Genomic DNA, 26,431 nt, shown 5'->3' with positions numbered 1-26,431 from the left:
CTTCTCTTGTTCCCTGGAAGCTTGGGGATGGCAGTGAGGCCTAGGCTTGGCCAAACCCATTCTGCCCTCAAGGACTTTGACTCTTGAGGGATAGTAAGTGATTGATTAGTCATGGTACTAGCACCTCGAGTCAGGAAGCCAGCAGCAGTGGCTAATGTCCAGTGATGATGTGGCAGTGGTGCCCAGGGTGGGTGTCCCAACCAGACGGTCCCTTTAATATAACCTTGGCTGTGTTTTCAGTTGTGCAGCCTCTCTATTTCTGCTGCTTTTCTTAGCCCAGTTCTCAAGTCTTCTCTCCATTTCCAGATCTGCTGCCCAAGAACTCCTTTGTGATTGAAGTTAGCCAGAGTTGATTTCTGTTGCTTGCAACCCAGGACCTTGATGCAATGTGCAGGGTTTGGGCAAGGTAAAAACACACTTTCATGATTTTACCTCAAGTATAGTGGACGAGTTTAGGTTTTTTGAGTCATGTTAGCCGTGGGATTAAATCCCAGCTCTTTCGCCCTGCTGGGGATCTCAACAGTCAAGTCACTTACCCTCCTTGAGCCTCAGTGTTGCCTTCAGTTAAATACTGTTTATGTGTGTTGCTGAGCCTTCAGTGAGATTGTATGTAAAGTGATGATTGTGAAAGTGTTGGGAAATAACTTGGGAAAATGTCCTGGTCTAAGCTTTTTGATTGGCTCTCTGTCATTTGGATGATGGGATAATTTAGGAGCACTGTGATAGCAGCTCAAGGAGCCCTTCTGGAAAGAGTGTGAGGAAGGGCAGGGATGAGTCTGAAATGTTTGGCTTGGGAAAAACAGTTTGGCTGCAGGTCACTGTCCAGTAAATCATCCTGGGTTTAATGCCTCTGGTCCGTGGGTCCAACTATCTCAGGCTATTCAGTAGTCTTTTATTATGAAGTACATGTGGGCAGATTTTTAAATTTCCTTCTCAGTCTAGACTTGAATACAACAGTTCTTATTGCTAACTTACCACTAGTCACCATTAATGAACAAAGAAGATGAACAGGAAATTCATAGAAGAGATGCAGATGGCCAGTGAAGATAGGAAAAGAGTTCTGCCTCTGTGCAATCAAAGGGATGCAAATGAAAACAAAAAAGATGCCTTTTTTACCTATCAGATATGTGAAGATTAAAAAGAATGCAAAGACCCAGCATCAGCAGATACTCATACCTGCTCCTGCTTCATAGCTTGTTAATGTTCTGCTTGCTCCTTACTGTGCCAGGCCAGCCTCCAGGGCACAGCCAGGTGAGGCCTTTCTGTGTATACAGGCACATTTGGATTCACTGTTGAACAAGTGACACATGTGTATGGTTCATAATTCAGGCATTTCAGACCCAAGAGTGACACTCGGAGCAGGGCACAGTGGCACTACCTGTAGTCCCAGCTACTTAGGAGACTGTTGTGGGAGGATTGCTTAAGGCTGTAGTATACTATGATTGCGCCTGTGAATAGCCACTGCACTCCGGCCTGGGCAACATAGCATGACCCCAGGTCTTTAAAAAAAAAAAAAGTGACACTTGGTCTGAGTGTCCTTGTTGCCCTGGTCTTCCCAGCCACCCAGGCCCCTTTGCAGCGAACAGCTGCTTCCAGGGTCTTGTATGTGTCCTTTGAGGTGTTCTGTGCATGTACAGGCCCATCTAAACCTATTTTTATTTTCCCTGCACCTGCTTAGGCTAGTGTGGGGTAAGTTATATTTTTTCCTAGGAATTTGTCCATTTTGTGTGAGTTACTAAATTGACTAGCATAAAGTTGTTCATATTATCATTTTTAAAACATTTGCAACATCTATAATTATGTTTCGTTGTATCTTCTCCCTTTTTGCCTTGTTTTGGTAGAGGTTCATTGGTTTTGTTATCTTTCAAAGAGCAGACATGTAGGCATTATTATCCTGCATTACTCTGCATCTGTTTTCTAGTTCATTAAGTTCTACTTTTATCTTTCTTAATTTTTTTTTCTGTGCTCTTGGAGTATATTCTCTGTTTTTCTAGCTTCTTAAATTGTAAATTTAGTTCATTGATTTTTCAACCTTCCTTTCAAATATAAGCATTTAAGGCTAACCCTCTGGAACTACTTCAACAATATCCATCAAGTTCTGATATTAATAGTATTGCCAGTTTAAGTCAGCTCAAGGGGTTTTTTAATTACCTTTATGATTCTTTTTTGACCCACAAATTATTCAGAAATGTATTTTTAAATTTCCATACACATGGGTTTGGGTTTTTTCCCTAGTTACTTTTTTTTTTTAATCAACTTCTAGCTAAATGGTACTTGGGTCCAAGAACTTGGTCTGTGTGACACCAGTCCTTGCAGGTGGTTGAGAAGTGCTTTATGACTTTGTCTACAACCAGCAGACAGAACGTGCCACCACCAGGTATGGGTGCAGGATTCTACGTATATTCATTACCTTGGTGTTCATTGTGCTGTGAAAATATTTTCTCTTCTTACTTTCACTTTGCTTATTTATGAACTGCTAGGGAATATATTAATATGTTAAAATATCCTACTGTAGTGGTGGACACATCAGTTTCTCCACACAGCTTTGTTAATTTTTTGTTTTCTTATTTATTTTGAGACCATGTCTTTAATTTTCTAAACAGAATTATCTTCCTGGTGAATTGAACCCTTTGGCATTATGAAGTGACCCTCTTTGTATTTAAAAATGCTTTTGCCTTGGATTTTATTTTGTCTGATAGAAGTAGCTCTGCACCACCTGTGTTTTTGATCAGCACTGCCTGGCATATCTTTTCCCAGCTTTTTTCAGTGTCTTTATGGGTTAGGCATAGCTCTTGAAAGTGGCAAATAACTAGATTTTTTCAAGATCCATTCTGTTTTGTCCTTTAACATCTATTTGATTACTGATGTATTTAGATTCATTTATACCATCTTACTTTGTGCATTCTATTTTTCCACAGTTTTTAGTTTTTTTAATTTTTTTTCTCCTTTCTTGCTTTCTCTTGGATATTTTTTTAAGAGACAGGGGTCTCACTGTGTTGCACAGACTGGTATCAAACTCTTAGGCTCAAGCAATCCTTCTGCCTCAGCTTCCCAAGTAGCTGGGATTATAGGCACGAGCCACCACACCTGGCTTGGATTTTTTTTTTAATTGTGGTAAAATACCCATCACCGAAAATTTACCATCTTAACCATTTTTAAGTGTATAGTTCAGTGGCATTAAATACAAATTAGATTGAGTTTTAATTGGTATCATGTGATATACATGGTGCTGTGCCATGCTTATTCATTCAACATTAAAAATAAACATCACCATTGTTATGGATTGAATGTTTATGCCCTCCCAGAATTCATATGTTGAGGCCCATAACCTGCGTATGATGGTATTTGGAGATACGGGGTCTTTGGGAGGTAGTTAGGGTTAGATGAGGTCAGGAGGGTGGCTTCTTATGATGAGATTAGTATCCTTATAAGAGACATCAAAGAGCTTGCTCTCTCTCTCTCTCCACCATTTGAGGACACAGTGAGAAGGCAGCCATCTACAAGCCTGGAAGAGAGCCCTCACTAGGAACCGAATCTGCTAGCACCTTGATCTTGAACTTCTAGCCTCTAGAACTGTGAGAAATAAATAAATTTCTGTTGATTAGGCCACCCAATCTGTATGATTTTGTTATCATAGCCTGAGCAGACTAATACACCCATGTTGTCAAAAGCTATAAACATCCCTTTAAAGGCTACCTAACATGCCGTCATATTCTGTGATGTATCCTCTGTCTTGGCCTTTTAGCAGCTCCCTACCCCTTACATCTAAAGGCAACCACATCTCTGTGTTGAGGTTTCCAAAAGAGTAGTTTATGTTCACAATCTCTACTTCCCCACTGGTCCATTGGTCAGCCCCTGGGATCAGATCTCCGTTGGGCCCCTCCACTCACCTCACCCTCACATGCAGCAGTTCCTGACGAGCTGCTGTCTGTCCTTACCCACACTCTTCAGATGAGAACTTAACCAAATTCAAGATTACCAAATTTGATTTTGCATTCCTGAATTCTTAAAGGAAATACATATAAACCTAGAGGTGGTATGTTAAATAGGAGAACCTAAAACTGAGTTCATCTAGGTTCAAGTGCCCCCAAATTTTTGTCCCACCAAACAGTTTCATGGATGTCTATAGATTGGTTCCCTTATGCCTCAGGTTTTTTTTGTTTGTTTGTTTTGTTTTGTTTTGTTTTGTTCAGACAGAATCTCACCCTGCTGCCTGGGCTAGAGTGCCGTGGTGTTAGCCTAACTCACAGCAACCTCAGACTCCTGGGCTCAAGCGATCCTCCTGCCTCAGCCTCCCCAGCAGCTGGGACTACAGGCATATACCACCATGCCCGGCTAATTTTTTCTACATATATTTTTAGTTGTGTGGCTAATTTCTTTCTATTTTTTAGTAGAGACGGGGTCTCGCTCTTGCTCAGGCTGGTCTCGAACTCCTGAGCTCAAATGATCCGCCGGCCTCGGCCTCCCAAGTGCTAGGATTACAGGCGTGAGCCACCGCGCCCGGCCTATGCCTCAGTTTTATACCTGGTTTTGGGAGCACAGAGAAGTCAAGGTTAACGTTCATCTGCTGAAAATGATCTTAAATTAAACTAGGTATTATTAATAAACAAATGTCTCTTTCAGCTCCAAGAACCTCTGGTCTTCCGGAAGGGGGTCCTGATGATTTTCCAGAAGCAGCTGGACTTCTTTGGGTCCTCTTCCACCCAAGGGCTCCCATTCCTTCTGCCTGGTTTGGTTCCTCAAGCCATGGAGTGGGCCAGGCTGCTGTCTCTTGAGCCCTCTTCCTCCAGTCAGTCCATTAGGTGGCGGCAGAGAGCACTGAAAGGAAGTACAAAAGAAAGAAACCTTGTTTTGCTTCATGTTAGAAAAAGGTTTGTGGGGTTTATGTACGTTTTAGTCAGATTTTACTGTGCAAAGCATATGAAAGATTTTTGCCTTCTTTTCTCCCTTCCATTCTTCTCAACCCACTGCCCGCCCTACCACCCCCATGCCGCCTCCAAGATGAGGTGGACAGATCAGAAGATCCAACAGCCAAGCACCATGTCCTCTGTTCTCTGTCATCATTGATAGCCACACCAGTCACCCGAGCCGGAAACCCAAGAGGCTGGTGCCCTGCCCTTTACTATCCACATCCGGGGAGCCACCAGGCCCCACCCATTGTTCTTTAACTATTTCTCTCACCTCTCTCTTCTTTCACCCCTTCCACTACTGTCCTGGTTCAAGCCCTTGTCTCTTTCTAGGACTCCTGCAGTAACTCACAAGCTTCCCTATACCTTTTTGTCTTCAACATAATCCCTAGAGTCAAATCTCACTCCCCTGCTTTAAACCTGCAAGTGCTGCCCCTGCCTTCAGATGCCATCAAGGCCCCTGATGTGGCCCCTGCCTGTCTTTCTGGCTTCTTCGTTGCTGCTGCTTTTCTCAGATGTGTACCCCTCAGCGATGCAGGACTGCTTATAGTTCTTCCTAAATACCATGCTCTTTGGTCCTCCTGCCTTTGTCTGTGGTTCCTCCTGCCCAAGTCCCCTTCTCTTTTCCTTTTCTTCCTCTGTCGCATTTCATCATCCTACTTATTTCTTATTCCTTAAGCTTCAGCTCAGGTATCTTTCCCAAAGAGCCCTTTCTAACCACCCACTACCCATCTGGGTTAGATTCCCACCTCTCCATGCCTGTACCTCATACCAAATTCTCAGCAGCTCTTTGATTGTTTCACATCCCATGTACCCCAGGAGCAAGAGGAGGAGCTGTGACACTCACCTTGTTCCCCACTCCACTCATACCTCTGTGAAGGATTAGGTGCCAGGCCCACAGTCTTTGTCTCTCTGTCCCAGTCCCTCCCACCCCATGGGTGACGTCAGTGGATATGGAGACAGCCCTCCTAGTGCCTGGCCTCCTGTCTCCTTGACCGCCTCTGGTCCAGTAACCTCAGCCGCCCACTCCCATGGTCATAGCCTGGACTTCATCACCACTGAAACTGCTCCACCCACAGAGCTCTACCTCATACACCTCCGCCTATCCTTCTAGCTCACACTGCCAGACACTGTTTCACGCCCCCTGGGATTTTGTCATTCTTCCCTCCTCTCATGAATTGTGCCCATCACCATATGAACTTGTTTTACAATTTACCATCTTAACTAAGCACTCCCTTCAGCTCACACCCTCCCCAGCTCCTGCCCAGTCTCTTTCTCCTCGGTTAACCAGATTCTTCAAGCATTCTCTCTGTACTCACTGACTCCCTTCCTCACCTCCTACTCTTTGCTCAGCCCCCCTCCACAAAGGCTTGTTTTCTCACATTCCATGAAATAGTCTTATCAGTTCCCAGTGGATGTCCACATTGCTGTGGCCAGTGGCAGGTCCTCCTCCTCCTTGACACAGTTATTCACTGCTTCTCAACCCTTTCTTTGTGTTTCTTCTGGGACCCCACACTCTCCAGATATACACTGGCCATCTCACCTCACACCCTGAGCCCATTTCCGTGTTTAAGAGAATTCTCACCTCACCTTATGAGTTTGATGGGAGGCCAAGTGACCTCTGACTGTAATCGAATCTCTGAAAATGCCAGATGCTTGTGTACGTAGCTTCCCTTTTAGTCAGGGCAACAGTTGGCAAACTATATCATGAAGGCCAAATCCAGCCCACTGCCTGTTTTTGTAAAGTTTTATTGGAACCCAGTTCCACCCATTCTTTATGTATTGGCTATGGCTACACTCTTGCTACAACAGCAAGTTGAGTGGTTGTGACAAAGACTGTGTGGCCCGCAAAATGGAAAATATTTGCTATCTGGCCCTTTACGGAAAAAAATTGCCCAAACCTTGTGAAAGGGTATAGGTGTTTGTCCTGGGCTCCACCAGTCAGACTCACCCACTGAGAGGAGGGGGACAGGCAGGAGGAGCTCCCTCTCAGCATTGGGGCCACAGTGGCCATGGTGCCAGTAGCCAGTGCTGCTCATGTGCAGGGTGGCAGAGGCAGTGCTGGCTGCCCTAGGCCAGCTTGGCAGAAGGATTTGGAGTATTGTTCTTAGCTAACTGAACTCAAATGTATTCCTCCAATCCTCTAGGAGTTCTCTGACTACCCAGTAGTCTTTTTTCCCCTAAATTTTTTTATTGTGGTAAAATACACGTAAGACAAGATTTACTATCTTAACTGTTTTTAAGTGTACAGTACTGGTATAAAGCACATTTGTATTTTTGTGCAGCCATCACCACATCCATCTTCAATAGCTTTTAATCAGTTCTTGTCTGCATAAATCAGCTAGGTTTCCGTTGATTGCCACCAATAATCTTGACAGATACGTCTGATCTTCCTTCTGCTGCACTGACTCCTCTTTTTCTGTCTCTTTTGCTGACTCTCTCTCCTCATCACAGCTCCCAATAGTGGATGGAGGCTTTTCCACACTCACATCCAGGGTGCCCCCACTCACTCACCTGAATTCCAGACTCATGTGTCCAACTGCCCCTGTAGGACTCTAGAAGGCTAAACACCTCAGTATCAAAAACATGAAATAAAGAAGTCCAAGCCTTGGATCTCCTACACTCACCCTGCCCCCAGTACACATGCCCTTCACTGATGGCACCTAGACCTGCCACCCATGTCCCTGCTTAGACTCTGCAGTAGTCTCACATGGCAGACTCAGAGGTCACTGCCAGGATCCCCTATGGGGACTACAGTTAGCAGTCAGCCTCCAACTGCCTGTTCCTTTAGCTGGCCTCAGCTGCAAGAGCCTCCTCACCTGAAGTCATGCCATTTCCAGGTCAGCACCCTGTTGACTGAGTAAAATGAGGGTACAAAACCCTCGTAGGGCCATCTCACACTTCGACGTCTTCCTCCCACCTACTTTTATGAATGTCAACCCCTGATAAACATCTTGTACCCCAAACCATGACCCAACAGCTGCTTTTTCATCTGATCAGGTCACTTCACTGAGAAAAGCCCTCTCAAAATAAAACCCAGAGTCTGTTGCGTGAAGGAGGGCCAGTTTCATGTAGTTGCCAAGGGTTTAGAAGAACCTGTGCTTGCTTTAATGCTATACTGTCATCATCTCAAAATTCTTAATTTTTGAACAGAGGCCTTGCATTTTCTTTTTGTACCAGGCCCCACAAATGATGTGACTGCAATTACCTCAACAACCAGATAAAACCTGGTCCCTACCTGCCTCTATGAGTGTATTTTCTACCATTCTCCCCCTTGCTCACTTGGTTCCAGCCCACTGTTCTTGCTCTTCCTGGAACATGCCAGATTGTTGCTGGACTAAGGACCTTGGCTCTTGCTGTCCTTACGGCTGGACCCCTCTTTACTCAACCCTCCCCCCACTTCCTTCAAATCTCTGTTCAGATTTCATCTTCTCTGAGAGGCTTTGACGCCTACTCATCTCTCTGATCTCACTTTTGACCTCACCACTCACCACCACTGCACTAAGCTGCCTCGGAATTTTGTAAACATTGTGCCTGGTATTCTGAGGTTTTCCCCTTGGAAGAATTCTGAGGTGCCTCAAGAATACTTCATTTGTCCTTGAAGTTGAGTATGTTGGCTAGAGTCTGTTGAGTGTTCTTTATCAAATTTTCCTGGGAACATCGTGTATTCTTTCAAGCTGCAGATACAGCCTTCTTCGTTTCAGGTCAGTTCTCTTACATATCTTCGACAACATCTTCTGTTCCCTTCGTTAGGTTCTCTACTTCATGGACACAAATTATCCTTATGTTGGGTTGTCTTTGTCTCTCTTCCAATGCTATTAGCTTCATCCTAATTGCTTTAGCTTTTGTCTTTTTCATCTGCATTCACTTTGTCTAATTTGATTTTCAGCTATGTATATGCTGTTTCTGGCTGTTTTTCTATGTGTTTATTAGTTCCACAATGATGTATTTTGGTCTGCAGTTTGTCTAGGTTAGAAATTTGACTTTTCATCTTATTCTGTTTTATCATCTCATCTTTTATTGGGAACATGTTCTTATAAAGTCATGGGGAACTTCCTTCTCTTCCTTGTGGTGTATTCTCTTCTTGGTGGGAGACTTTGCCTTTCCTGAGCCATCTCCCTTGCTGTGTCTTTTTTTTTTTCTTGTGGCCATAATATGTTTGCAGAGTTACCAAGTCGCTTCTTTTCATCTTGGCTCAAGCTTGAATGGCTCTACATGGTCATTCTGTTTGCTTTGAGACAGTGGGGGAATTCTTGGCTCTCCCTTCCCTAGTCTCTTGGTATCCTCTCACTATTTTTCCCCTGAGCTATAGTGCGCAGGCTTGTTATCTTGTGTTCAGAGAGCATTTGCACACTGGAGGGGGTTACAGCCATGTAGTCTTTGGCAGTATCTAGAGTCTTCTCTCTGTTCTAAGAATTGTGTTAAATGTCTTACACTAAGGCTCATGCTAGCTGCTTGAGCGATATGTATACCATTTCCATAGGGATGGGGACTCTGGGTGGTTCCATAAATCTGTGTGTACCCAAGAGCAGTTGCTTCCCACAGAGTGGGCCTGGCTCGCTGGGCACTTAGCTATTTCTCCCACACCTAGGCAGAGTTTCTGTAGTTCCTGATCCTAAAAGGAGAACATGAAGGACTGCTACTTGGTTACTTCTCTCCAACTTACTGGCTGCGAGTTCTCAGGGTGTCCTTGACTCCCTGGCATGGTTTCTGGGGGTGGGGGTAGGGTTGGGGTAGGAGCCGGATCTTGCTGCTGCATTGTTCTCTGGAGTCTCCTCTTAGACTGCTTTCAGTTATGTCCCTTTCCTTTGTTTGATGAATTCTTCCTTCACACTTCCTTTCCCCACCTGTCTTTGTTTCTTGCTTTACTAGAGATTGGAAGAGAAGAATTCTGTGAGGAAGTTTGAATCTAATTCTCTAATCCACGTGGCAGCACTTCTGTTGTGTGGTGTGTGATGCGATTGTAGGAAATAGTCCCTAGAGCAGTGGTCACCAGAAGCAAGTCACAACCCCATCTGCCCTCCCCCATTCCCAGTACTTTCTCCGGCTGTTCTCAGGTGCTTGTTCTAGGTAACTGTCAGTTCACAAAGGAAATTCAGTTGGGATCTTGACTGGAATGACTGGTATTTAGTCTTCCCATTTTATTTTCTACCTAGTTAGTATTTGTACACAGAGTTGATTTGCTGATAATTTGTTTTGTCCCCAGCCATGTTACTTACTTTTCTTCCAGTCCCTAGAGTTGTTTATGGGATGGAGCTTTAGCCTCTGCTGCTTCCCCTATGGCAGAAGCTGGGGTCAGGGTGGAGACCAGGGTGCTATTGGCAAATCACTGAGACAAGTAGAATCTCCATCCATATCAATGTGTCTCTTTCTCTTTGTCCCAGTAGTGCCCCTCCACTGTTCAACAGTACCCAGGGAACCCTGGCCAGCCTGTCACTGGCCTTTCCACCTAGGGCACTGGTGGACTTCAGGCCCTTATATTTGCCACCAGCTAACTGTGCTTCAGCCAGCCTGGTTCATGGGTCTAGTTTTTCTGATCTGGAGGATTTACTGGAGCCCTGTTGGGGAATCCTATCCTCATATCTCCCAAGAGTTCCCTCCTTTGCTCATGTGTTTAATTGTGGTAGAGTCATGTGCACGCTGCTTCTCTCACATTGATCCCAACTGCACCACATTCTGTGCCATTTTCTCAAAGTTTCTCAGCCACTGATGGCACTCTAATTGTTTGCCAGCACTAACAGATATTTCCCCCTTTCTTCCATTTTATTGGTCGTTTCAGTCAGGACCAAGGTAAAGTAAACATGGGGGCTCAGATGTCAGCATCAGGAAACACAAGTTTGTCCAGCATGCAGATGTGGAACGGCCTACACTAGTAAGAGGCAAGGTGACAGAAACAAGGGCATTGACTCCAACTTAGTTATGAGATATTAAGACCAGGTGAGCTGGCCCTTATGCAGAGTTCTCTCTTCCTTTACTAGAGATCTGCCTTTTTTGTTCCCCGAAATATTTTGCCTTCATGGTGAAAACTTACTTGGTAGATAGTCTGTTCTTCGATAAAAGCAGCCAACACTTTGATAAAAGTCTGTAAGACTTATTTACATAAACTATGCAAAGGTAAGAAAAAAACAATGTTATTAATATCAACAGGAAACGGAGAAAGTAATGCCAGCGTCTGTGGAAACAGTCTGTTTGAACCTTGAAGACTAGGTATTTGGAATTGGAGGCACTGGAGGCCAGCCTGGCCCTGGTGACTCTCCAACTGCTTGTGTGGAGGAGCAACATGAGAACCCTGCTATTAATAGTATGTATAGGCAAAGGCACAAAGGAAAGTGATGGAGAAGTTGCTAGAGAATAGAGAGCTAATCTTAAAAATAGAGGCTTTTAACTCCAACACGGTGGCATGCACCTGTAATCCCAGCTACTCAGAAGACCAAGGCAGGAGGATCACTTGAGCCCAGGAGATTGAGTGTAGCCTGGGCAACATAGTAAGACCCCATCTCTCAAAAAAATTTTTTTAATAAATAAATAACTTTTTAAAAGTACAGGCTTTCCAGGAGAAAGATATTATTATTCAACTTACATGAAATGTCCAGAATAGGCTGATTCATAGAGACAAAAACAGATTAGTGTTTACCAGGGGCTGAGGGGAGTGGGAACAGAGAGCAACTGCTTAATGTAACAGGGTTTCCTTTGGAAGTTATCAAAATGTTCTGGAGCTAGATAGTGGTGATGGTTGCACAACATTGTGAATGTACTAAGTGCCACTAATAGGTAAATTTTATATAATGTGTTATTTTATCATAATTTTAAAAAATGGTCAAATGTCCTCCGAATATTTAGCCAACAACCTTCCACTTGGCTAAATGCCTAGTCATTAAACTTCTTAAATTCCTTTCTGACTGTCATAGTTACTGTGTCCTGGGCTTGACATTCAGTTTGACATTTAGGTCAGCTTGGTTCAGTCTAGCATATATCACCATAGGTCCCCACATTGGCCTCTTTCTCAGATGAATAGCCCAGCTGCCTGTCAGGGCTCTGTGCCACAGCCAGATGGACTTACTCAGAGACAGCTGTGTGGGCTCTGAGCACTGCCCAGGCATCACAAAACCTACCTTTATGATTTAGAGTAACTGATGAAGTCACCTGATGTTTTAATGGGGTTTTTTAAAAATTTAGATATCGATAATTCATATCCCATGAAATTCACTCAATTTATAAAGTGTACTATTCAGTGTCATTTAGTACATTCACAGTGTTGCACAACCATCACCTCTTTCCATTACATTTTTGTCACTCCAAAAAGAAACCCCAGACCCATTAGCAGTCACTTCTTATTACCTGAAGCCCCTGGCAATGACTAATACACTGTCTGTCTCTATGGATTTTGCTTATTCTGGACATTTCTTATGAATAGAATCATGTACTGTGTGGCCCTTTGTGTCTGGCTTCTTTCACTAAACATAATGTCCTCATGATTCATCCATGTTGTAGCATGTATCAGAATTTCCTTCTTTTTTGAGACTGAATAATTTTCCTTTGTATAGATAGACCACATTTTGTGTATCCATTCATCTGTCAATTGACACTGCATTGCTTCCACCACTTGGCTATTGGGAATTGTGCTGCCATGAACGTTGGCATACAAGTATCTGAGTTCCTATTTTCAGGTTTTTTTGGGTGTATGGCTAGGAGTGGAATTGCTGGATCATGTAGTAACTCCATGTTTAACATTTTAAGAGACTGCCAGACTGTTTTCTACAGCAGGAATTTTTTTTTTTTTTTTGGAGACAAGGTCTCACTGTGTCACCCAGGCTGTTCTCGAACTCCTGGGCTCAAGTGATCCTCCTGCCTTGGCCTTCTGAGTAGACAGCATCACAGGCTCACCACTGTGCCTGGCAAGAATTTATTTTTAATGTGTTCTCTTTTTTTACCCATGTGTGGTGGACTTGTTAAGATTTTCATTTTACATACCTATAAAAGTGAGATTTACTGTATGTCACTGGTTGCCTTTATTTGGGGAAGAATCTGCTTTTGGTTGGCAAGAACTGTGTTTTATTTAGCTTTTCAAAACATAGATGGTTTCTTGCATCTTCTCAAAAGTGGAAGATTAAAAAATGGACTGTGAATTCAGAGCAGGGCAGCTGAAGCTCAGGCTCTACCATTGTAGCCTTCCAGCTGAACCCCAGTCCCTTCTCCCCAGAGACCACTGAGACTCTTCCAGTGCCAGTTTGATTTTTCAGATTTTTAAAGGGCTGCAGGTGGTGTCTCACGATGCTGCAGCCTTTATTTATTTGTGCAGAGAAGCCGCCTTCATTCTGAGATTCTGTAGCTTATACTGGAAGTAGAAAGAATTGGAAGCACCAAGTGAATGACACTTTAGGATGAAAGCAGCCAGTGCAAGGGGCTAATTCTCTCCTCTGATCCCAGACTGTTTACCTGGGGGGAAGTAGCTGCTACCCTGCCCTTAGATCGGCTCTTTTTTTTTTTTTTTGAGACAGAGTCTCGCTCTGTTGCCTGGGCTAGAGTGAGTGCCGTGGCATCAGCCTATCTCACAGCAACCTCAAAATCCTGGGCTCAAGCAATCCTCCTGCCTCAGCCTCCCGAGTAGCTGGGACTACAGATGTGAGCCACTATGCCCGGCTAATTTTTTGTTTCTATTTTTAGTTGACTGGCTAGTTTTTTCTATTTTTCAGTAGAGATGGGGTTTCGCTCTTGCTCAGGCTGGTCTCAAACTCCTGAGCTCAAGCGATCCTCCCACCTCGGCCTCCCAGAGTGCTAAGATTACAGGCGTGAGCCACCGCACCTGGCCTAAATTGGCTCTTTATGTGGTGCCATGGAGTAATTGGAAATGAAAGGTGCTGAAAAATGCCATCTCCTGAAATTGGCCTAATGCAAACATGAGTGAAATTAGGAAAGGTCAAAATATTGCTGAGGCTCTGGAAGTTTCTCTGAAGCTCACTCCATGGGGAAGGGAGGGGGCTGGATTCCAGTTCAAGTAAAAAATACCTTTCATCTGCTGCTTTCTAGGCTTTTGTTGTTTTTTTCTTAACCTGAAAACCTCCAGGATTAGCTGGTTATTCCTCAACTACGGTTGTCTGGCCAGTCACACCTGCCAGCTGTTGCTTGCATCCCTGTAATGTGTGGGAGCCTTGGGTCAAATGAGCACCTGATACAGCCTCCTGAGACTGCCTTGTGGGCATTTTGGGGCAGGATCACTGTAGGTTACTTTTATTATGAAAATGTGGGCAGTTCTCACAGTTAAACCCCTCAGGGTGAGTGGGCGGGGTGGCTCACACCTGTAATCCTAGTACTCCGGGAGGCTGAAGCCAGAGGATCGCTTGAGCTCAGGAGTTCGAGACCAGCCTGAGCAAGAGCGAGACCCTGTCTCTACTAAAAAAATACAAAGAAATTAGCTGGACAACTAAAAAATATATACATATAAAATTAGCCGGGCATGGTGGCGCATGCCTGTAGTCCCAGCTACTTGGGAGTATGAGGCAGTAGGATTGCTTGAGCCCAGGAGTTTGAGGTTGCTGTGAGCTAGGCAGATGCCACGGCACTCTAGCCTGGGCAACAGAGTGACTCTGTCTCAAAAAAAAATAAAAAGTATAAAAAAAAAAAGTATAAACCCCTCAGGGTATAATGATTTGGCCTGAAAACAAGATTCCTGCAACTGTGATTTTCCTTGCTAGATCAAATGAAGGATTTGATCTAATGTTTGCCTTCTAGGAACAAAATCACTGAATGACGTTTTATTACTTAAGAGCTTTACCTCATGTTTTGTAGATACTTAAAATTTGTAAAGACCTTTCTGCTTCAATGTGATATGTGCATTCCTGGAAAAAATCTCATGTTCTGTAAATTATACAATAAAAATATGATTTTTTGTAGGAAAAACTGGGGTGGGGTAGACTACTCCAAACCTATGTGGTGTGGTAACCAGAGCTCACTAATGAAACCCTGAACAATTCTGCTGAAAAGAACACCAGAGCACAACGAAGTCTCTGTTGACATTTGCCCCCAGCCTTGCTGCCGACCCTTTTGGCTGTAACCTGCAATTGTGCTCCAGGTCCTTGATGCCATTCGCTCCTGTACAAATGAGCTGTTTGGGTCCTAGGCAAGGCCATCTTTGGCAATGCTTTTTTAAACACACAGGAAATATCTTTATACCTTCTTCATTCACACTCACAGCTTCACCATATAGGTGTAACATTGTGGAAAGCATTGTGGTTATTTGAGCCACTAAAAGAAGGCACTTCCTCAAGGTTTCCAGCTTTTTCCTCTTTATGTATTTGTGTAACATGGAGCCTTTCTCTTTAATAAAAAGCTTGCCTGCCACTGCTTCAAAATATTACTGTCAATAAGCACAGCTTCAAATTATATTGGTGTCATCTCTGCCTTTTTAAACATGTTCCCATATTGGCATTGTGTCTATCCCCCACACCCATTTAACATTTGAACATTAGTAGCAGTCATTGTGCTGTTTCACTCCTAAATATTTGAGCATGGCTTTCCTAAGAGCAGACAGTACAGTTATGATACTCAGGAACCTATTCACATTTCTCCCAAATGCCCCATTAATGCCTTTTTTACTTATTGCCTTTGCGCCGGAAATCCGGGATCACATGTTACGTTCAGTTTCACCTCTTCAGTCTCCTTTAATCGGGAACCTTCCTCCAGGCACCCACCACCACCTCTTGTTTTCTCTTGTCTCAGGCTGTCTTGAAGAGTCCAGGCCCATTGTTATGTGGAATGTCCCTCTCTTTGGACTCTTCTGACTGTTTCCTCATGGTGTGCTTCAGTTACCCCTTCCTGGTTACTAGTTCATCTCAGGCAGTACTTTGAGAGGCCAGAGCTCAGTTTGGTGGCCTATTAAGGTGGTGCCTGCCAAATTTCTCCATAGAAAAAGACCCCATATTTTCCCATGCTCTGTAGCCCATGTACTCCTTACTTTCTTGCCAGCTTGTGTGTATCTTGTCTAGTGTCTTCTGGATGTTCAGTCCAGCATTTTCAGTTGTTTCAGAAGGAGGCATGTCTGTATACCTGACTGCCACATTGCTGGAAGCCATCCATCCTCATAGTGTAACCATCCTCCATACTGCTGCCCCTGTGATGCCAAGGCCCTCGGTGACCTCCCCTGCCTCATCTCCAAACCACCAGTGTCCAACAGGCCAGCAGTCATTCTCAAACTTATCATTTGTTTATTCACTTATTCAGAGCCTGCTTGCTTTCAGTCACCCTTGTTTGCTAGAAGCTTATGGTCAAAGGCAAATAGCTATCAAAAGAAGCACGTGTGGCACAGTGTCTCTGTTGTGGTTATTCATTTGGCATATATTAAGTGTTGTTCCTATACCTGGCATTGTGCATCGAGGGGGGAGATGGGGGTTGGCACGCACAGGGGTATATTCTAAGTACACTGGTAGCCTTAGGGCGCTCTGGTTTATAGAGCAGGGAGGGAAGGGAGAGAGAAGAGGGAGAAGCAGGGAAGTCTTCTCAGTAGTGCTGTCTTCACTGAACCTAGAAGAGGAAAGTTCTCCAAGTAAAGAGGGGAGGGGCGCAAGGGCTTCAGGCCCAGAGCTGCTGATGACACAGGGTGGGCATCATTGGTTACTTTTCCTTCTAGGAAGGAGCATCACAGTGGTGATCGGTTAGGAACGATAACCATTTTGATATTGTTGCCTCTGCCCATCTGGCGTGGCATGCCCAAGCCCTCCTTGCCAGCCTATGGAACTCCAGCCCACACACTCCTGGTTAATTATCCCCATCTCTGCTTCCACTGTGCCTGGAACAAGCTGTTTTTAGGGGGAGGGTGTTACTATTTCTTTGTTACCTATTTGTACCCACTACCAAACTGAGCTCTGGAAGGTGGAAGAATGATGCTAATTCAGCCCGTAGCTTCCTAGCTCCTGGCGGGAGCTGCCTCAGAACAGAGGCAGTGTGAACATACATGCGTGTTGTGACTCGACAGTGAATTGAGATAAGTTCCTTTGTCTAGTTCAACTTCAGTTTTTTCCATCTGTAAGACTCAGGAGTTGAATAGGTGGTTTTTCTGAGGATACTCCCAACTCTAAAATGTATGAACTTGTGAACTAAGTGTTCTGTTTTCCTCATAATCATTTTGAGATCGTGTGTGCCTATGTGCATGTGTTGTGTGTGGTTTGAGTTGAGGGAGGATGAAGAGGAGTGTTTGATTTCTTTGAAACTAATCTTGTATTTCAGCAAATGCCATAAACCCCCTGGGGAGACAGCCTTGGGGAGTGAGTGCCTGCAGTGAAGGCCCATGAAGGTGGGCCATGAGTAAATTCATTGGGATTACCTGTTTTGTATCATTTTTACCTCTACTGCACACTCAGCAGAATCCAGGCTTCTCTGTGGGCGTTTATTATTTGTTTTTAAATGTAGAAGTAGCAGTCAGAAAATAAAGTAATAAACACCTGTGTGCCCTTCATTTCACAGAATTAAAAATCACCATATTATATTTGCTTCAAGTAATTTCAATTTGAAAGAACTAGAATGTTACAGATAAAGGCCCTTTATTCCCCATCTTCAGTGCTGTTAAAAGCTCATTGTGCACTTAAAAATAGTTAAAAAAGTAAACTTTGTATTGTATATTTTACCACAATAAAAAACCTAAAAAAAAACAAAACAAAAAACAAAAAACCAGACAGTTAGTTTAGGCCTAAGTCAGAGTCTAAGCACAGCTGAGTTTCCCCTGCTTATGGGTAGGAGCTGAAAACCTGTTTTCTCTCCTTGACCTTCTACCCATCACTGTGGGTATAACACGCCACCCACCCACTCCTCGTCCAGTCTTCCCCTTCTCAGTCAGTGGCACTGCTGTCCTCCCAGGCTTTGGAAGTGGTCCCTAACTCACCCCTAGCCCTCACCCTCACACCAGTCCACTGGCGAGCTCGGTCACTCCACCTAGACAGGTCCCAAATCTGCTGCCCCCACCCTGGGCGGTGCTCAGACTGCTGCTAGAAGCTTCTCACAGGTCCTCCCTGTTTTCCTCTTGCACTCCCCTGGCTTTCTGGCACCACAAAATGCCCCAGAACCAGAATCACCCATTTCTCCCAGGAGCCAGTCTGGTGTATTTACTGCCCTTGGACTGTCATTGTTGGCCTTAAAATATGTCATACTGTGGGTGTCCAGAGCACTGTGGTCAAAAGTCATTTGAAATAAATCTTTTGTCTGTGGTATGTTGTCAGTTGATATACAATTAAACTCTTCTGTTTCTGTTTGCATTCAATGTAATGGGGGGTTTGTTGCTTTTTGTTTTAATTTTATTTTCAGTTATGTAAACATTTACGTGATTCAGTAGTCAAAATTACACTCAGAGGCGTGTTCCACTAGGTCTAGGTCTTGCTCCTGTGCCTGTACCTCGTCTTGTTCCTGCCCACGCCATGCAGGGCACCACTTTCGCTAGTCCTGCTATGTCCCTCCTTAATCCTCCTCCTTTCTCGCAGAAAAAGGAGCATACAATACACGTTTTTTGCACTTTGCTCTTCTCACTGGAAATCACTCCACAGCAGTTCTTAGAGCTCTCCTTTAGTCCTTTTGTAGCTTCACAGTACTCCAGTGTGTGGGTGTACCATAGTTTATTCAAGAAGTCCCCTGACAACGGGATCTGAGGCGTCTGCAGCCTTTGGCTAGTAAAAATAATGCTATAGTGAATAACATCATGCATATATTGTTTGGCATTTCCACGGGTATGTCTTCAGCAGAGATTTCTGGAAGGCATTCCTTTGGTCATGTGGTTTGTACTTGCCCTCATGGTGGTCAAGATATCTGGGAATACAAATGAGAGTTTCGAAGAGGCCAGACCTTTCCCATTTGTCCAGTGTTTTTCTCTGACTTCAGGACTGTCCAGGTTCCAAGGAGCAGCCTGGCATTAAGCAGTGCTGTGGGAGATTGTGTGGAAGTGATTCCTGTCTGTCTGCAACTCTGGCCATTCTCTCAGCCCATTCTGCTGGAGAGCTCCCCTTCTTTCCTCCTTTATGGGGGGGGCTGCCTAGTGGGCCAGTCCTGAAGGCTGAAGGGGTGGGCTACAGGCCACACCTAGCTTTCCAGGGTTCTTCCTCATTTCTCATTAAGAACCCTAAGACTCAGATATTTGAAAAGTGATCTCTGTGCCAGAAGAGATTAGAAACCCCTACTTTATGGCGAGAAAAGGTACCCTGTGGGCTGTGGGATGCATCTGTGTGTGGAACAGCTCTAGGTGACCCCAGCAGCCACGCTCTGAGACCTAAATTGCTGGAGGAAGATACAGGATAGGGAGGAACTCGGGCAAGTCACAGTGAGGCCAAGATGTTCCATCTATTCTAGGACCTTGTCATTAGACTAGAGCCTCTCCTGCCTCCCCAGACCTGATGTGACAGTTCTAGAAAGGTGTATTCTCATAGCTTCTGAGTCCTGGACCTAACGAGCCTTTGATAACTCACCCACCCCATTGGAATCCTGGTTGCCCGACGGTGCTTGCCAGTGCGTTCCATGGTGCTTTCCTTGCACAGTCTCCACGGTGTAGACAAGGCAGTGCCGGCACTGACAGCCATGTGGGACAGGGGAGTTGTGGGGCTGAGAACACAGAGGACAGGAATAATTATGCCTTTTCCAAAATGAGCTAACTAAGGGACTAGCAGGCAGCCGTTTCTTTCCAAGGCTCCCTTGGCCTGGCCCACAGCTAAGAGCTGCAGGTGGTGGCAGTGTTGCTGAGGCTCTGCAGTCCTTGGGGGTCTCGACGTGACATACTCAGATGGGTCACTAGAACATCTTGGCCAGACACTGATCCTGGGGCCTGGGGCCTCACAGTGGCCATATCTGAAGTACACAAGGAAGGGACCCTACCAGGCTAAACCGATGTGTAGAGAAGGAGCTGCTTCTGTCAGCATAGAAGAACAGGGAAGTGTCCCACCATGGAATGGGGTGGGTGCTCTTCTGCGCCAGCAGGAAGGGCACACATGGCTCTGCCGAGACCACACCTTTTTCCTTGCCCTTCCCTCCAAGTCTGCTATGGCTAAGGCTGTTCCTGTAAGAGAACGTCCCATGACAAACACTCACACAACCTGGAATCGCTTCTCTAATCACATCAGAACCCTGGGTAGCAGTTCCTGGTTGCCTGAGCTAGCTAGTATTTATATAGTGCCTCTGTGCCTTTTCTCCCATCATTCTCACAGTAAGGATGCCTCTGGGATGGGTTACCCATTGTTGAGATGAGGAAACTAAGGCACAGAATGCTAGGGCATTTGCGCAGCCCTAGCATTTTGGGGAAGTGGCAAAGCCAGGGTTTGAACTCATGTTGGCTGGCTCCAAACCTGTTTGTTCTTTCCATGACACTGCACTGTGTGCCACCTCACAAGTGGGCAGTGCTAGACCATGCTCCATCAGTAAGTTGTAATGTGCCTCAGTGAGCACAAATTTGATAGATGTGTTAACACATTTGAGTAAACCGAAAATATACTCAAGCTTGGGCCTTCATGAAGGGGACTCCCACTCCCATTTTGGGTGGGCAGCTCCCTTTCCCCAGTTGTCAGCTGTCAAGCCCAGAGGCCCTTAGGGTGTGACTCAGAAAGTGGCCTCCACCAGGCGGTATGCTGACAAGCCACACAGTATTTCTGCTTAGAAGAAAGACACCTATACAGGTCACTCACTCCTTGCCGATTCAGGTCAAAACCACCGGCAAAGAAATCCTTAAAGAAATCTTTGGGCCCCATTGTCCTGGGGAAGGGCATCAGGACCTGAGCATACAGTGGCCTGGGGCCGTGCATGTTGGTGGGGTGCCCAAGCCTGCCCTTGCTCACTTTTTCTGCAGCCTGATGTGTTTTCTATGATACTTACATATTTGTTTAACACTTCAGGGAAGAAAAGTCAGAAGACCAGGACCTCCAGGGCCTCAAGGACAAACCTCTAAAGTTTAAAAAAGTGAAGAAAGATAAGAAAGAAGACAAAGAGGGCAAGCATGAGCCTCTGCAGCCATCAGCCCACCATTCTGCTGAGCCAGCAGAGGCAGGCAAAGCAGAGACATCAGAAGGGTCAGGTTCTGCCCCAGCCGTGCCAGAAGCTTCTGCCTCCCCCAAACAGCGGCGCTCCATCATTCGTGACCGGGGACCCATGTATGACGACCCCACCCTGCCTGAAGGTTGGACACGAAAACTTAAGCAAAGGAAGTCTGGCCGCTCCGCTGGGAAGTATGATGTATATTTGATCAAGTAAGTAAGGGTAACTCCTGTCTCTTCAGGGTGGGGAGAGCTGGCTGGGTGGGAGGTCAGGGACAGTGATGCCTTGGAGGGATAGCTCTTTGGTGCTCATTAATCAGGAAAAAGCATGTGCATAACCCTACCTGGAGGGGACATAAATAATGACACCAAGACCAGGTATGCTTCAGATGTCTGTGTACAAAGGTCACTGCCCTGAGTGGGGAGTTCTTGGGGTAGCAAGCCCTTTGCCCTCTCCACACCTCAAGTCCTTATCTGGAGATGGAATAGCAGTAGAATCTACACTGATTTTGTTTTCCTCTGCATATTGGTGTTGAAAAAGGTGTGCTCTCTAACGGCCTCTGAGAAGAGACAGACAAGTTCCATGTGCCTTTCCAGCTGTCCCTTTTGTATTTGTCTGGCTTTGGACGGACAGCTGGGCATTTTCTATTGAAGCAGAGTGACCATAACTTCCAGGGGCAGAGGTTCAGAGGAGTGGTGAAGAAGCACATGTCAGTTCAGCCCCTTAAATGATCCCAAAAAGGTTAGCAATTTTCAAAAGACATTTGCGGACAGCCTCATTTTAATTCCACAGTTCTGAGAAGGTTGAGCAAAGCATTATCTGTTGAAACCAATTCCCAGAGAGGCTGAGCACCAGGCCTAAGTTCAGATACAGGAATATTCTGGTGGCGGATCAGGCCCAGGCACCAATCAGCAGAATGGCCCCCAGCCTGATGGGCTCCGATTATATCGGGCCAGGCCCCTTTGGTTGCTGGATTGTGGAGCAGCCTGGGAGGGCCAGAGCAGCGGCCTTGGTGACAGCAGGTGCTTGGAGAGCATCCAGACAACAGCTGTTAAGCAGCCAGCACCCAGCTGTTTTCAGCATCGGAGCAGGCCACGTAGGTGCCCACTTCCACCAGGCGACCTGATTCCTGCCCATGCTGCATTGCTTCACCTATAACCCTGGCTGTCCCCTCTTTAGCTCATCCTGGCTTTTCCTAAATATGACTCTTATTCAGTAGTAATGTTTATCAGAGAGTTGGTCACCACCATCCGCTCTGCCCCATTTCTGACATTGCCGTGGAAAGCTTCTAATTGTTCTTTGTGTCTCTCCATTTATTCCCACAGTCCCCAGGGAAAAGCCTTTCGCTCTAAAGTGGAGTTGATTGCGTACTTCGAAAAGGTAGGCGACACATCCCTGGACCCTAATGATTTTGACTTCACGGTAACTGGGAGAGGGAGCCCCTCCCGGCGAGAGCAGAAACCACCTAAGAAGCCCAAATCTCCCAAAGCTCCAGGAACTGGCAGAGGTCGGGGACGCCCCAAAGGGAGTGGCACCACGAGACCCAAGGTGGCAGCGTCAGAGGGCGTACAGGTGAAAAGGGTCCTGGAGAAAAGTCCTGGGAAGCTGCTCGTCAAGATGCCTTTTCAAGCTTCACCAGGGGGCAAGGCTGAGGGGGGTGGGGCCACCACGTCTGCCCAGGTCATGGTGATCAAACGCCCTGGCAGGAAGCGAAAAGCTGAGGCTGACCCCCAGGCCATTCCCAAGAAACGGGGCCGAAAGCCAGGGAGTGTGGTGGCAGCTGCTGCTGCCGAGGCCAAGAAGAAAGCCGTGAAGGAGTCTTCCATCCGGTCCGTGCAGGAGACCGTACTCCCCATCAAGAAGCGCAAGACCCGGGAGACAGTTAGCATCGAGGTCAAGGAAGTAGTGAAGCCCCTGCTGGTGTCCACTCTTGGTGAGAAGAGCGGGAAGGGACTGAAGACCTGCAAGAGCCCCGGGCGGAAAAGCAAGGAGAGCAGCCCCAAGGGGCGCAGCAGCAGCAGCGCCTCCTCGCCCCCCAAGAAGGAGCACCACCATCATCACCACCACTCAGAGTCCCCAAAGGTCCCTGCGCCACTGCTCCCGCCCCTGCCTCCACCCCCGCCCGAGCCTGAGAGCTCTGAGGACCCCACCAGCCCCCCTGAGCCCCAGGACTTGAGCAGCAGCGTCTGCAAAGAGGAGAAGATGCCCAGAGGAGGCTCACTGGAGAGCGACGGCTGCCCCAAGGAGCCAGCTAAGACTCAGCCCGCGGTCGCTACTGCCGCCACGGCCGCAGAAAAGTACAAACACCGAGGGGAGGGAGAGCGCAAAGACATTGTTTCATCCTCCATGCCAAGGCCAAACAGAGAGGAGCCTGTGGACAGCCGGACGCCCGTGACCGAGAGAGTTAGCTGACTTTACACAGAGCGGATTGCAAAGCAAACCAACAAGAATAAAGGCAGCTGTTGTCTCTTCTCCTTATGGGTAGGGCTCTGACAAAGCTTCCCGATTAACTGAAATAAAAAATATTTTTTTTTCTTTCAGTAAACTTAGAGTTTCGTGGCTTCAGGGTGGGAGTAGTTGGAGCATTGGGGATGTTTTTCTTACCGACAAGCACAGTCAGGTTGAAGACCTAACCAGGGCCAGAAGTAGCTTTGCACTTTTCTAAACTAGGCTCCTTCAACAAGGCTTGCTGCAGATACTACTGACCAGACAAGCTGTTGACCAGGCACCTCCCCTCCCACCCAAACCTTTCCCCCATGTGGTCATTAGGGACAGAGAGCAGTTGAGAGGACACTCCCATTTTTGGTGCCATTGGTGCCCTGCCTACAGCTCCCCCAGCTCCCCTCACCTCCCCCCACTCCCAACCACGTTGGGACAGGGAGGTGTGAGGCAGGAGAGACAGTTGGATTCTTTAGAGACGCTGACGGAGATGGCCAGTGGCTATGGCCAATGTGATCCCACCCATGGTGGCACGAGTCTGGCCCCACACCAGCCCCAATTCACAACTGACAAGGACATTTCACAGGACAGGAAAATGGCACCTGTCTGCTCCAGTTCTGGCATGGCTAGGAGGGAGCCATCCCTTGAACTGCTGGGGGTAGACTGGCCTGAGCCGCAGGAGAGGATGGCCCAGGGTGAGGTGGCATCACCCATTCTCAAGGGACGTCCTCCAGTGGGTGTCGCTAGAGAGGCCATGGAGGCAGCAGGACAAGGCGTAGACAAACTGGCTCAGGGTTGGGGCCGGGTTGAGCTCTGTGGGGCAAGAGGGATTCCTAATCTCTCGAAGCAGTCTGTGACTGGTAGTTAGGGACTTAGTGGACAGGGCAGGGGGCAAAGGGGGAGGAGAGGAAAATGTTCTTCCAATTACTTTCCAATTCTACTCCTTTAGGGACAGCTTAGAATTATTTGCACTATTGAGTCTTCATGTTCCCACTTCAAAACAAACAGATGCTCTGAGAGCAAACTGGCTTGAATTGGTGACACTTTGTCCCTCAAGCCACCAGACGTGACGGTGTTCAGAACTACCTGGATCTGTATATACCTGCGCTTGTTTTAAAGTGGGCTCAGCACATAGGGTTCCCACGAAGCTCCGAAACTCTAAGTGTTTGCTGCAATTTTATAAGGACTTCCTGATTGGTTTCTTTCCTCCCCTTCCATCTCTGTCTTTCTTTCATTTCATCCTTTCCTTTCTTCCCCTTCCTCCCAGTTCATCCTTTCTGTTCCAGGCAGCCGCAGTGCCCAACCATATACCAAGCTGGCAATTGTCAGCTCCAGTCCCTAGAACTCTCCCTGCCCTTTGCCGTCCTGCTGCCAGTACCAGCCCCACCCTGTTCCAAGCCCTGAGGAAGCCTTGGGCTCTGCTGAGTCCAACCTGGCCTCTCTATGAAGAGCAAGAGAGCAACGAGGTCTTGCTTTCCTACGTAGCCCCCTCTTCCCTGGTAAGAAAAAAGCAAAAAGCTTTTCAGACCCTTGTGAACAAGAAGCCTTTTCACGCTTCTACTCTAGAGAAGTGGGCTGGAGAAGCTGGGCCAGATTTGGTAGCTGAGGAAAGCACAGAGGCCCCCAGTGGCCTGCCAGAGTCATCAAGTGGCCCAGCAGGGACTCCCTGCCACCTTCACATTGGCCTCACCCAGAGTCTAGCATAGTGCAGCAGGACAAGTGGACCCCAGAACCCGAGCCAGGACCAGCACCTGGGCCCCCAGCCCCTCCTCTGCTCCTCCTTTTCTAATGGAAATGTTTGGCTTTTACTCACTGGAGACTGGGTGGGGCCAGAAAACCAGGCACTTCAATATCTCGTCCATGGGTGTGGTGTGGGGTTTAGAGGGTTGGGCTTGCTGTGGGTTTTTAACTGATGAATTTTCATTTGGGATCCCATCTTTTTAACCTCTGTTCAGGAAGTCCTTATCTAGCTGCATATCTTCATCATATTGGTATATCCTTTTCTGTGTTTACAGAGATGTCTCTTATATCTAAATCTGTCCAACTGAGAAGTACCTTAACAAAGTAGCAAATGAGACAGCAGTCTTATGCTTCCAGAAACACCCACAGGCATGTCCCATGTGAGCTGCTGCCATGAACTGTCAAGTGCGTGTTGTCTTGTGTATTTCAGTTATTGTCCCCTGGCTTCCTTACTACGGTGTAATCATGAAGGAGTGAAACATCATAGAAACTGTCTAGCACTTCCTTGCCAGTCTTTAGTGATCAGGAACCATAGTTGACAGTTCCAATCAGTAGCTTAAGAAAAAAACGTGTTTGTCTCCTCTGGAATGGTTAGAAGTGAGGGAGTTTGCCCCATTCTGTTTGTAGAGTCTCATAGTTAGACTTTCTAGCATATATGTATCCATTTCCTTATGCTGTAAAAGCAAGTCCTGCAACCAAACTCCCATCAGCCCGATCCCTGAGCCTTTCTACCCGCTCTGCTGTTGACCTCCCGCTTCACTTCTGACTCCTCCCCAGGAAGGGAAGGGGGGTCAGAGGAACAGGCGAGTCCTTCGGAACTCCTCTTCCTCCAAGGACAAAAGGCTCCTGTCCCCGCAGTGGCCTCGCACTCCCAGCACCCCCAAAGGACAACTATCATGCAAGTGCAGCATCCAGCCAGGTTGTCACTGAGAAGATGTTGGTTTTGGTCAGTCGGGTTTTATGCATTATATTTAGTCCAGTGAAATGTGGCTCCTGGACCAGCTGTGAGGAGCTGGCTTCTTCGTCGGCTGCGTATGAGCTGGTCCTGGTAAGAGGAGTGCAGGGGCCCACCAGGCTCCCCTGCCACTCATGATAGTTCATTCAAGGGCTGATTGGGCATCTGTGGTTGGGAACACAGCATTTGAAATGTCGTTTTCTTTCGATTGGGGCCCACCTACAGCTCCCTCACTCCCCACTGCCTTTCCTTCCAAAGCTGCAGGTGGTGCCTGAGGCTCCTTAGGGTCTTCTCTCTCTCCCCCCCCTTTCTTCCACATTCCCTCTTCTTCCCCAAATAAAGGCAGCACGGTTTATCACCCTGGCAGGCAGGGGCCCTGCAGGTCCCTTGCTGCCCCTGC

At 46.6% G+C, this 26,431-nt stretch overlaps 1 protein-coding gene across 3 annotated transcripts in view; it reads left to right on the top strand.

Annotated features, from left to right (window-relative positions):
• The window catches only part of MECP2 (methyl-CpG binding protein 2), a 58,599-nt gene extending 35,157 nt beyond the window's left edge, over positions 1-23,442 (top strand). Inside the window, exons 1-4 of one of the 3 annotated variants that reach the window (XM_045538219.1) lie at positions 1,236-1,251; positions 4,624-4,871; positions 20,759-21,109; positions 22,223-23,442. In XM_045538219.1, the coding sequence (XP_045394175.1) occupies positions 4,660-4,871; positions 20,759-21,109; positions 22,223-23,309 (1,650 nt within the window). In that variant the 5' untranslated portion in view covers positions 1,236-1,251; positions 4,624-4,659 and the 3' untranslated portion in view covers positions 23,310-23,442. Of the gene's footprint in view, positions 1-1,235; positions 1,252-4,623; positions 4,872-20,758; positions 21,110-22,222 lie in introns of those variants that run through there. The other 2 variants (XM_045538223.1, XM_045538220.1) reach the window with 2 other exon arrangements.
• Positions 23,443-26,431: the final 2,989 nt, after the last annotated feature.

The sequence above is a fragment of the Lemur catta genome, chromosome X, assembly GCF_020740605.2.
Source record: "Lemur catta isolate mLemCat1 chromosome X, mLemCat1.pri, whole genome shotgun sequence".
Classification (NCBI taxonomy): Eukaryota; Metazoa; Chordata; class Mammalia; order Primates; family Lemuridae; genus Lemur; species Lemur catta.
This window is presented reverse-complemented; position numbering and strand designations above follow the sequence as displayed.